Raw genomic sequence first — 12,396 nt, forward strand, 5'->3', positions numbered from 1 at the left:
ACTCTACTACACTCTCCTACCAAACACCTAACACCGCCAAGCTCCCCCTCCATGCCTCCACCACTTCAGTATGGGTTCATCACTTCTTTCTCCCTAATCAGGGATTTGGAGGGATTCGGAAAGTAAAATGAGTTAGACCCTTTACTCCACCAAAGTCTTAATTGAAACAAATCCCCTTTCTGAAGTTGAAGGATACTCTGTGGTTGTTGCGTGGTTGACAATGTAGACACCCACCTGTTCATCACCTTTGTACCAGGTGATAATAGGAGGTGGACTGCCTGATGCATCACAGAAGAGGCTTGTAGGCTGGCTGACCACCACGGAAACATTAGTCAGCTTGTCCTTATCTCTAATTTCAGGAGGGACTGCAACAAGAGAAGAAAATGAGTTTGGAATCAAAGGAAAAGCAGAATGGATCGTGCACAAGAGCTACAGAAACAGATATGGTTGACAAGATGTAGTATTAGAGTTTAAAATATTACATCACTATCAGTAACTTGAGTTATGCCACAAAATACTCACTGCCCTAACTGTGTGGGAAACCAAAATGCCTTAACATTCGAAACACAATGTAGGAAGTTGGCTCTGTATATACTATCTCAAAGTGAGAGATAGTGTGCACAGAGTCCAAGGGTTCCGCTTAGAGGTTGATAGTGGAAAAATTAGATAATACTAATGCTCTATTTTGTGGTAGTGTGGTCGGGCAGTAGGCTTATCAGAGGATAGTGTTAAGCATTTGTTGTACACACACAGGCAATAAATGAGGAACACACAGAAAAATATCTTTCCTTAATTTATTTTAGAACCGCAAGATTTGAGGTAAGTACATAAAATGCAAGGTACTTCACACAGGTAAGTAGGGATTTTGATTTAAAACAGTAGTACACACAGTTTAGGTTAAAATGGCAATAAGCTATTTTAAAAGTGGACCTAGTGCAAAAATCAACAGTTCCTGGGGAGGTAAGTTTGGTTACGTTTTTCAGGTAAGTAAAGCACTTACACAGTCAGTCTCCTGGGCATAGGCAGCCCACCGCTGGGGGTTCAAGGCAACCCCAATGTCACCGCACAAGCAACACAGGGCCGGTCACGTGCAGAGGTCAAAGGAGGGCCCAAAACACATAGGCGCCTATGGAGAACAGGGGTGCTCCAGTTCCGGTCTGCTGCCAGGTAAGTACCTATGTCCTCGGGGAGCAGACCGGGGGGGGTTGTAGAGCACTGGGGGGTACCCAAACAGCCACACAAAACACACCCTCAGCAACACAGGGGCAGCCGGGTGCAGTGTGCAAAGGAGGCATCGGATTTGCTATAGGAAGCAATGGAAGGATCCGGGGGTCTCTTAGGCAGTGCAGGCAGGGCACAGGTGGGCTTCTTGGGCCAGCCACCCACTGAGCTAGGAAGAGGGCCATCTGCTGGTCACTCCTGCACTGGAAGGTGGTTCCTCTCCGTCCTGGGGGCTGCGGGTGCAGTGCTTGGTCCGGGCATCGGGTTCCTTGTTACCAGGCAGTCGAGGTCAAGGGGAGCCTCTGGATCCTCTCTTCAGGCGTCACTGTGGGGGCAAAGGGGGGTCGACTCAGGTTACTCACGTCGTCACAGTTGCCTAGGAGTCCTCTCTGCGGTGTTTGTTCTCTGGAGCTCAAGCCGGGGGCGTCGGGTGCAGAATGAGAATTCTCACGCTTCCGGCGGGAAGAGAGAGTTCTTTGGAAGTTGTTAGTAAGTTGCAAAGTTGTTGCTGTTTTTGAACAGTGCCTCTGTTCTCTGGAGTTTCTTGGGCCTTCGGGTTCAGGGCAGTCCTCTGAGTTCTCAGAGGTGGCTGGGCCCTGTTGGATGCGTCGCTGCGCAGGTCGAGTCTGGAGACAGGCCGGTACGGCTGGGGCCAAGTCAGTTGTTGCCTCCATCATCTCTGCTGGGCTTTCAGGTCAGCAGTCCTTCTTCTTTGTGTAGGTTGCAGGAATCTTTTCCTGGGTTCAGGGTCGCCCCTAAATACTGAATTTAGGGGTATGTTTAGGTCTGGGGGGCAGTAGCCAATGGCTACTGTCCTTGAGGGCGACTACACCCTCCTTGTGCCTCCTCCCTGAGGGGAGGGGGGCACATCCCTATTCCTATTGTGGGAATCCTCCAAAACTAAGATGGAGAATTTCTAAAGGTAGGGGTCATCTCAGCTCAGGACACCTTAGGGGCTGTGCTGACTGGCAGGTGACTCCTCCTTGTTTTTTTCATTATCTCCTCTGGACTTGTCACCAAAAGTGTGGGCTGTATCCAGGGGGCGGGCATCTCCACTAGCTGGAGTGCCCTGGGGCATTGTAACATGAAGCCTGAGCCTTTGAGGCTCACTGCAAGGTGATACAGTTCCTGCAGGGGGGAGGTGTTAAGCACCTCCACCCAGTGCAGGCTCTGTTTCTGGCCTCAGAGAGCACAAAGGCTCTCACCCGAGGGGGTCAGAAACTTGTCTCAGTGGCAGGCTGGCACACACCAGTCAGTCCTGCACTGAAGGATTGGGTAAAATACAGGGGGCATCTTCTAAGATGCCCTCTGTGTGCATTTTTTAATAAATCCAGCACTGGCATCAGTGTGGGTTTATTATTCTGAAGATTTTGATACCAAACTTCCCAGTATTCAGTGTAGCCATTATGGAGCTGCGGAGTTCATTTCTGACAATCTCCCAGACCATATACTTAATATGGCCACACTGTACTTACAATGTCTAAGAATAGACTTAGACAGTGTGGGGGCATATTGCTCATGCAGCTATGCCCTCACCTGTGGTATAGTGCACCCTGCCTTAGGGGGTGACTTACCTATGGCACAGGTAGTATTTTGAGTGCATGGCATCCTGAGGGGGATGCCATGTCGCCTTTGTCTTTTTCTCCCCACCAACACACACAGAGGGTCATTCTGACCCCCACCGGCGGTGGAAGCCGCCGGCCTGGCGGGAACTGGCAGAAGACCGGTCATTCTGACTTTCCCGCTGGGCTGTCGGGCGACCGCCAAAAGGCTGCCCGCCCACCCGCCCAGCGGGAAAGCACCAGCAACGAGGAAGCCGGCTCCGAATGGAGCCGGCGGAGTTGCTGGTGTGCGACGGGTGCAGTTGCACCCGTCGCGATTTTCAGTGTCTGCCACGCAGACACTGAAAATCAATGTGGGACCCTGTTAGGGGGCCCCTGCAGTGCCCATGCCAGTGGCATGGGCACTGCAGGGGCCCCCAGGGGCCCCACAACACCCATTCCCGCCAGCCAGGTTCTGGCGGTGAGAACCGCCAGAACCAGGCTGGCGGGAAGGGGGTCGGAATCCCCATGGCGGCGCTGCTTGCAGCGCCGCCGTGGAGGATTCCCTGGGGCAGCGGGAAGGCGGCGGGAAACCGCCGGCTTCCCTTTTCTGACCGCGGCGTCAGAATGCCCCCGGAAGCACCGCCAGCCTGTTGGCGGTGCTTCCGCGGTCGTTGGCCCTGGCGGTCCATGACCGCCAGGGTCAGAATGACCCCCACAATGTGCAATGGCAGTGTGCATGTGTTAGGTGAGGTGTTCCTTAGGGTGGTACAACACATGCTGCAGCCCTTAGAGACCTTCCCTGGTCACAGGTCCCTTGGTACCACTGGTACCTTTTACAAGGGACTTATCTGTGTGCCAGGGGTGTGCCAATTGTGGAAACAATGGTACATTTTTAGTGAAAGAACACTGGTGCTGGGGCCTGGTTAGCAGGGTCTCAGCACACTTCTCAGTCAAGTCAGCATCAATATCAGGCACAAAAAGTTGGGGGTAACTGCAACAGGGAGCCATTTTCCTACACACAAGATTTATATTTTACAGTTATCACTATTTAAAAACAGCAAATGTACTAATATAAAAGAATAGAAAGAATGTTGAACACAGAGAAAATTGAGCATATTTCTAACTTAGCTCCTAAGCAGCAATAAATAAAGCAAGAAATTCAAGTACTTAGACGACAAAACATGGCAGGCTTATTTTGCTCATCTTTGGTAAAGGTTGACTGCAGGTGTCTGGGTGTCTATAGCTTCAGATGGAACATTTAATTACTAAAAAGAAGAAACGGTCTTCAGATATTTGCTTGTATTATTTAAAGTGTGTCATACATTACAACCGCACTAGGCCGCAATAGTCACACTTCTCAGATGCTCCAATGCCTGTGCAAAAGGACTGGAGACCTAGGCCAGCCTTGACGTGTGCCCCAACTCACCTTTCAGTCTTCCAATACCATTCCACCACTCCACACACTGGCCCTAGGTGCTGTGCAAAGGAGCTTCACTCAGCTCCAGAAATGGGGCCCAAAACTTATCCTCTGGAGTACCTGCATCAAGTAGGTCCATTCAAGTGTATCAAAGGCCTTGGTACTATCCACCAATGCCAACACAAAATCTTCCCCACTCTGCATCACATGTGCTAGCCTCCTCAAATGAAGGGTGGTACTGTGCCCCAGCATAAAGCCATATTGGTTGTCATGTACCAGGGATCCCATCAATCCTCTCAACTTTTCAGCCAAGATTTTACAGCGCACTTTGGCGTCCACGTTACGCATGGTGCAAGGTTTACAGGATGATAGACTGATCTCATCACCCCCTGGCTTTGGAAGTATACAGCTAACTTCCTCTCTGAGGGTGGGAGGTAAGCACACGCCGCCTCCAAAAACACCTCCAACAGTGGTTCTGCCAATTGTGCTACATGCGTTTGATAGAATTCCACCATGGTGTTTTTAACACTTACATAAATTAGACAAAAAAAAACAGCCAATTTCTTGCATTTGTGTGCTAAAGAAAATGAAGTACCTCTTACCCATCAGTGACTTATTCACATCAATACAAGGGTTTAACGTATAAAATTGTTGCTTTATTGGACACAATGTCTAACATGACTCAAGTAGTGAGAGATTCAGTTCCTAGTATCCATGAGGGGCCAAAGACAAATGGACTTTAGATTTTTTGGAATTCAAATGAAGTAGAGGCTGTTAACTAGTGAAGAATGTTTCTGCAACATTAAGCATAGGTTAAAACATGCTACTTACTTACACATGGTATATCTTGCATCAAATTGCTTCAAATTGACTTAAGTAAATTCAACCCTAAATACATGAGCAAAGGTCTTACCTAGCTATAGGGATTGTGGATATTCGTACACTAGACATGGCTATGACCTGCAATAAGGAAGAATTGGAAGAAAATATGCACAGAAATATTGACATCTACAAAGTGTCATTTAGATTGTTCCTTTGTCAAAAATCAATAAGAGGGAAAAAACTGTTTAGAAAATTATGCAGATGGCTCTCAAGCTGAGGTGGATATGGCAACGATTAAAGATAATAGAATCATGGAGGAAAGATATTGTAGACATTGCAAATACTGAAGACCTAATTTAAACAAAAGCTATCTTAAACAATAACAGAAATACACGCAATGTTAGGCACCAATACCGGGAGACCTTTCTTGTATGTGATATTTCCGATGAATAAGTTATAAATTATTCTTCCTTTGTTTGGAGATGCAACACTGTTATATATTAATTTTTAGAATGTCATTAACAAACCTGTACTGGCAGGTTTTGTGTGGTATTTGTTGTATTTGTTTGCGTGATTGTCAGTTTTTCTTGTTGTTGAGAATTTTCAATTTTCAAATTTATTGAAAATAATCAAAACTATTTCAAAAAGACACACACTTAAACTATCTTTTTCAGAAGCATCTCCTTTTCCCTGGAATACACTACCAGTTGCAACTTCCCAAATGTCTATTCTTTTTAATAAGCTAACAATGAAATGTTTGTACCACCTGCCCCATCATTTCCTCTTTAATTACTTAATTACTTTAATTACTCTCTTTTCTCCTGGCCCTTGCAGTCCAATCATCTTTCACTTCTTCCTCCTCTGCTTAACTAACTACAGGAACTTTAGGAAAGTGGCTAATCATCACACCCATTTATTTCTTGCTTCTGTGAACCCCTCCAAGACTTATTTTGTTGATTCTCTTTGCGTAAAATAAAGCATACTGAATATCAACATTACCTCAACGTGACGAGTTCCTTTCTTAATCAATCTAGCCTTAAGTTAAGCAGGTGTCTATCACAGGCATCCACTGATCAATGTCTAATAAAATTTGATTTGTGAGCCCCTCTTTCTCCTAGTGCTATCAAATAGGGCCATATATCAGGTCAATACCTTTGAGCTTTAAACCTACATAGGTTTGTTTAGCCAATAAACATATGTGCCAAGATCCTATATGAAGGGTAAAGGCTGCAGATCTCATAACCAGAAGTAGGAATCACTAACTAAAGATTAATAAAAGATGGAAAATACCATAATAAAGATTTAAACCAAGTCAACACATAAACATTTTAAGAAAATCTCTTTCAAATCATTGACAGACCTATGAAGTATACATTTTCTTCAGTATCTGGTACAAAGAACTGACAGCATACTTACTGAGAAACAACCTAAAATGAGCAAAGACATAAAAAAGCTTTAAAAGACATTGAAAGAAATCTTGCTTTCAGAAGCAAAATATTGTGGTAAGGGAGGTTTGTGACTTACCATGTACCTTGAGGTTGTACTTCCGTTCCGTGGCACCAGCCTCATTGACAGCTACACAGGTATACTCGCCATTGTCATAGGGGCTAACGGAATCAATGATCAACAAGGCGCCATCCTCTTGAATGGATATGCCCGGCTCATTCCCAGTCAGATCTTTTCCGTTGCGCATCCATTTGATGATTGGCTTTGGAACACCTGGCAGAAAAAATGAGTTTTCTTAAGGCAACATAGAGACACTTAAATAATATGAAGAAAGACAAGGATGCTCAAGGAATCCAGCAAGGCATTCACTTAGGAACAAATGACCTTTTAGAGCTGACAGGCCAGATGTACAAAGCCATTTTTCATTCATAAACCTTACGATTTTCAAAATGTTTTTTTATCTGTATGAAACCAATTTTGCAATGCATTCGAAGTCACCATTAAGAGCGGCCGTTAAAGTGGTACGCCTGATTAGTTCTGAGTCACCTAAGGTATGGTTTATGACAGTAATTTCAGTTGCAATCCATTGATACGTTTCTGATACCTGAAAATAAATGGTAAGTGTTTTGCAGTAGGGGAGATATTCCCTAGGAACACCTATTTCTTTGTGAATGTGGTTGTCAATCTCTGGGCAGTCAGATGAGACCAAGGCACTATTGATTGCTCCCCCAATGTTACCCCAAATGGGGTTCCTTTAAGTGTCACTGGCTGATTTTAAAAAATGTTTTTCTTTTTTGGAAAGCAAATGTTTAGATTGAAGTCTGCTGTGCTTTGCGGGCCTCCATTTGGGCATTGACAGCTAATCACAGGGAGACTCACACTGTGATGTGTTTAATTGAGATTCATTAGGCAGATCGTTTTTCTACCCAATGTGAATGGACAATTTGCAATGCAAACTATTAGCACACTACATGTATTGAAAATTACATTCCCATTAACAAACAAGAGATTGCAAATTGCATTGAGTTCTGCATCTTTCCATGAGAGGGGGCCTCTACATGTTCATCTAAAGAGCAGCAAGTCAGGAAAGACCATACTTGTGGCTACCAATAAAAGTAGCCACCCTTGAACCAAACTATATTTTCTTTGAGAACAGATGGTGGTTTATGCCAAGCTGTACTAACTACAATGGAGGCAGTGCTGTAACAGGTATTCTAGTGCGGGAAGACCTGCTAAATTTAAGGAATATGCCCACACCAATTGTAGGGCCTTCAAATCACCTGCATTATTTATCCATTCTTCAACCGACTGACCTCCACTGCAAACTATGGTGGCTAGTTCTGCAAAACAGTATGGCATTAATCCACCACACAAGCCTGGTGCCACTCTGAACTTTCAAGCAACTGACTGAAGAAAATGGCAGCCATATGAGTAAGTACTATTCTGTGTATGTGTAAAGGAGAGGTCTTTATTAAGTACACAGTAAAATGTGAGCCGTTATTATCCAAACCTTTATCAGCTAGCATGCCAGCATCCTTTCAGTTCTAATACTTTTATGAAAGCTGATGCAAGGATTTTTGTAGTATTGAGCGCAGGTGTGCTTTACTGCTGGATGCTGCAATATGGTATCCCCTCCAAGTGGTAGAGTAGTGGGCGAATAGTATTTTGTTGCCTTGAAACCAGGTTGGTGTAGATGTCTTGTCTTTGTACACTCTGTTCTATGTGTTGTTTAAAATTACCTGTGCTTGCATAGCACACAGTGGCCACTTCAGTAAGTTTCCCACAAAAGGAGAAGGATTGTGCAGCTTGCATGCTTTTCACACACTGCACTGTTAACATATATGCCCCTTCTTTGGAGGGGGTTAGGGTAAATAGATATCCACTCACAATGGATATCTACCTTTCTGTAACAAATACATTGTTGACATTTGTGTCTGATGTGAGAGCAGCATTCAATGATGTTAGGCAAGTTCCAGTGACTTGCAAATCAGTTTGGCACTGTGTACAAGTCATTGAGTAGACAAGAAGGCTATTGTACACAAATCTTTGCAAAATATGTTGAGTGAAGGACACCGAAAAATGAATTTCTTAACATACATATCCACCACCCCAAGCAAAGTGCTAAGAAATAGCTGGCATAAAGGGAAGGCCACAAAACACACTCTAGCACATTACATACTCAGCCCTGGCATTGCTGATGAACACATTAATGATCTCTACAATATCGTAAAGATCTTAAAATAAGCATAATGCCACTTAATTGGCACACATCACTGGGGCATATAGTGATGCAATATCCTTTATGTAGCTCTAATAATTGTACTTCAGACCAACTTTGACACAAAATTGGACTGGACCACTACACGCACTGTGCTGTCTTTCACAAACGGGCCTAAAACATTAACCAATCACATCTAAATCTGACATTTCAGAAAAGGTGGGGGAGGGCTAACAATCCTTGTTGAAATTATGGCAGAATCCACACAAACTAAACTTTGTAAACCAATGTTTCTAAAAGCAGGCATTTGTGGTCTCTCATAAGCTTACCTTTGACTGGACAAGGGAAGGCAATGCGTTGATTGGCTACCCTCTCCTGGTAGGGCGTGTTGTAAGGAGGCTGCAGCTCTTCTACCGATGGAGGCTCTAAAAGAGCAATATTGGAGTTTGAATTAGGAATTAGACCAAAAACTCTGGATCGTACATGGCAGTTAATATATTTTCAGTGATCTCTTTGATGGATTGACATCCTGGTATTTAATTTTATTGGAAAAAGAAACCAGAATGTTTTTTCTTGGTACTCCTGATGAAATAATGAACCAATCATTGATTTATTAAGTGCTGAGCTTGAGGGCAGGTTTGCAGGAAGCAGACTCATTTTTAGTACCTTTACTTCTGTTAAGTGTAACAAAAAATGAAAATTATATCATAGATTACCAGAAAAGATTTATTTTAAAAAGGCCCGGGGCACGCCAAATAGGGGAAAATGGCTACCACACTTAAGGCAGGAAGCCAAGTGATAGCAGAACACTCAGATACAGCCATGTCATCTGTGGAAAACTGCAAACTGACTTGCCATCTGCCATTTAAGGATAATTGTGAACTCTTCGTTCTTTGCCCTCTTCTATCTATACATCTAGTTTGTGTCTCTTTTTACCTCCATATCTCTCGACTTCACAATAACTACGTTACTCCCTTACCTGACTCCATTAAACTAGTGTAATTATTTTCTCCCTTGCTGGCCATTTTAATGTCCATGCCACTGTTTCTCCTACTTTCTACTAATGCTTTTCCCGTTCATAGGTGCCTTGTTCTCGAATTGAATTTTTCCATAATTGCTCCTACCTCTTTCACCTCACCTGTGTATTCTTTTTTTCTGTGAAATCCTGTTGTTTGTGACTGTAGTTGTGTAGGCTTAGGCTGCAACTTATTATCCCCATAGGTTTAGATGCATTTATAGTTTGTGAACATTCACCTCTTACGCTCCATACCATGTCTGTGCTATAAAACCATATAAAAAAAAAAAAATTAAAAAATGGTAGGTCTCTGCTTTCCCCAAATGCTACACCTAGCAGACATTGGGAGCAATAATACATTGTAAGAATGAGTAAAGTTCAAGCTTATGTAAGGTGGCATGTCAAGAGCAGACAGGCATTGACAGACTGGAAAGAGTGGTTGCCATTGAATGTCAGAATCTAAGTTTCTACACCCATCTGCCAACGAATAAAATATGTGTTATAACACCATTTCTTTTCATGTGCCTCTATCTTTTGATTTAAAGCCAGGATTTGAGACTGCTTTGCCTACTTCCAGTGTAGAGACACAGAGGTGTCCTTTTTACTATTACAGTAAACTACTGATCTTCGAAAAACTACCATGTAGAATTGCATAGCCATGGCTGTGATTCTCAACCTGGGACGCTGAACAAAATGGTTCATAAAACTGTGGATAAACCTAAATTTAAAGAGGGAAAAGCAGAAATGATTCCTGTGGGGTTTTACAGCTTAACAGTCTCATAAAGAGATCTTTTAGGCAGGTCAAGTAACAAAGCCACAAGAAATAATTATTATGGATGAATCCTAGACCACAAACAGTCAACGCAAAAGTTAGTTACTTAGTGCGACCCTTCTACAACCATCAACTGCAATTTCTGAGGCCTACCTACACTAAAAACATCTCACCACCAGAGCCACAGGAACAGTAGTAACTGCATTTGTTTCCTGCTGCACAAAATTTGTAAGGAGTGAATGACTGCTTGAAAGACGTATACAAGGCAGTTGCAAGAAAGGTGTTTGGAGCACTAAAATTTGCCTATTTTGCACCCATACTCCTATAACTCCTCTGCCTAGCAATCACACAAGTGGTCAGCCTGATCTTTCTCTCTAGTTCACAGGCATTTCATTTCACAAACAATACCCAAGAGGTATGTACCCACCTGCACCATAGGGTAAACAGCAATTATTAAGTTACAAATCCTCAAGCTTGAGAATAACTATAACCATGTTTTTATAAACACATTTTGAAATAGTTGTACCACTGTTTTGCCTTTGAAACATGTAGAACAGATGTACAGGGTGACATAATTTAAATACCATCTCTCTCTTCTTCTCTCTCACTTTCTTCGTCCCTTTCTTTCTCTCTCTCTCTTCCTCTCTCTCATCCATTTACTAATTTAGGTCCTGAATCTCAAAGGCAAAATTAAGCTTTATATGAAACTGAAGACTTCGCAGTTGGGGCAGAGAACTCTGCACACAAAAGTATAGGGAGTGCAGAGTCCTAAAGCTCTGCACATAGTTTGTGAACTGCATTTTGTAGAATATTTTGTATTACTACAAAAAGTACTACAAAGTGCAGTTTGAAAATCAGGGCCCTAGTGTTACATTTTCTCTTAGGCTAGACTAATAGATATGAAGGGTTCATGCGACCTTTCTTACCATGCTGTTTTCTTTAAACCATGGTGTCTCTTCCACAGCACCCCAAATCACGATAACAAGTAAAATAGACATTATAGGGTCCAACAGGCTGGCGGTGCAATCTTTGGTATTTTGACTGTGGCGGAAGCGCTGCGGTCGGACCGCCGGGGCCGGCGGTTTCCCGCCACATTTGCCCCGGTGGTGATAATCTGCCTGGGCAGCGCTGCAAGGAATTACGAGTCCCCGACCGCCAGCCTTTTCCTGGCGGTTAGAACCGCCAGCAAAAGGCTGGCGGTGTGGGGAGTCGCGGGGCCCCTGGGGGCCCCTGCACTGCTCATGACACTGGCATGGGCAGTGCAGGGGCCCCCTGACAGGGCCCCATCCAGCTTTTCACTGTCTGCTATGCAGACAGTGAAAAGCGCAACGGGTGCAACTGCACCCGTCGTACGGCCGCAACACCGCCGGATCCATTTGGAGCCAGCTCCTGTGTTGCGGCCGAGATCCCCGCTGGGCCGGCGGGCTGAAACGAGGTTTCCGCCCGCCGGCCCAGCGGGGATCTCATAATGACCGCAGCGGGAGTGCTGCTGCATTGGCAGCCGCCCGGCGGTCAGATCAGCTGCCCGCCAAGGTCATAATGAGGGCCTATGATTTGTAACATAAGAGAATGCCACAGGTGCTTTTAATAGTATATACCCTGCAATAACATCAATGCTTCACATCATACCTAACTACCTACCTTGTAATAGTAGAGAAACCCTACTAACACCAGACATGACTTAAGGCATGTTGCGATAAAATCATTCACCAACCCTTAAAGAGCTTGACAATTCACATCGAATGACAATGTTTGACAGGAGAGAACTGGCAAAAGTAAGGTGTAAGAAGATACATTTTTCCCTTTATTTATCTCAAGCAGGGCTACTTTCACGGGGATGTGCTTCACCTTTAACTTGAAATGTTTAACAGCATCCTCTCTAGCTAGGTTCCAACAGATTAACAGGGGAGTGGTTTGTAGTGGTCCTACATTTGGCTTTCT

The 12,396-nt window shown here is 44.1% G+C and overlaps 1 protein-coding gene across 1 annotated transcript in view; it reads right to left on the reverse strand.

The window, feature by feature from the left end:
* The window catches only part of HMCN1 (hemicentin 1), a 1,093,576-nt gene that overhangs the window by 570,617 nt on the left and 510,563 nt on the right, over positions 1-12,396 (reverse strand). The window contains exons 25-27 of the mRNA XM_069232006.1: positions 8,998-9,093; positions 6,529-6,723; positions 235-365 (exon numbers count right to left, since the gene is read on the reverse strand). Coding sequence (XP_069088107.1) covers positions 235-365; positions 6,529-6,723; positions 8,998-9,093 — 422 coding nt within the window. The remainder of the gene's footprint in view (positions 1-234; positions 366-6,528; positions 6,724-8,997; positions 9,094-12,396) is intronic.

The sequence above is a fragment of the Pleurodeles waltl genome, chromosome 4_2, assembly GCF_031143425.1.
Source record: "Pleurodeles waltl isolate 20211129_DDA chromosome 4_2, aPleWal1.hap1.20221129, whole genome shotgun sequence".
Lineage (NCBI taxonomy): Eukaryota > Metazoa > Chordata > Amphibia > Caudata > Salamandridae > Pleurodeles > Pleurodeles waltl.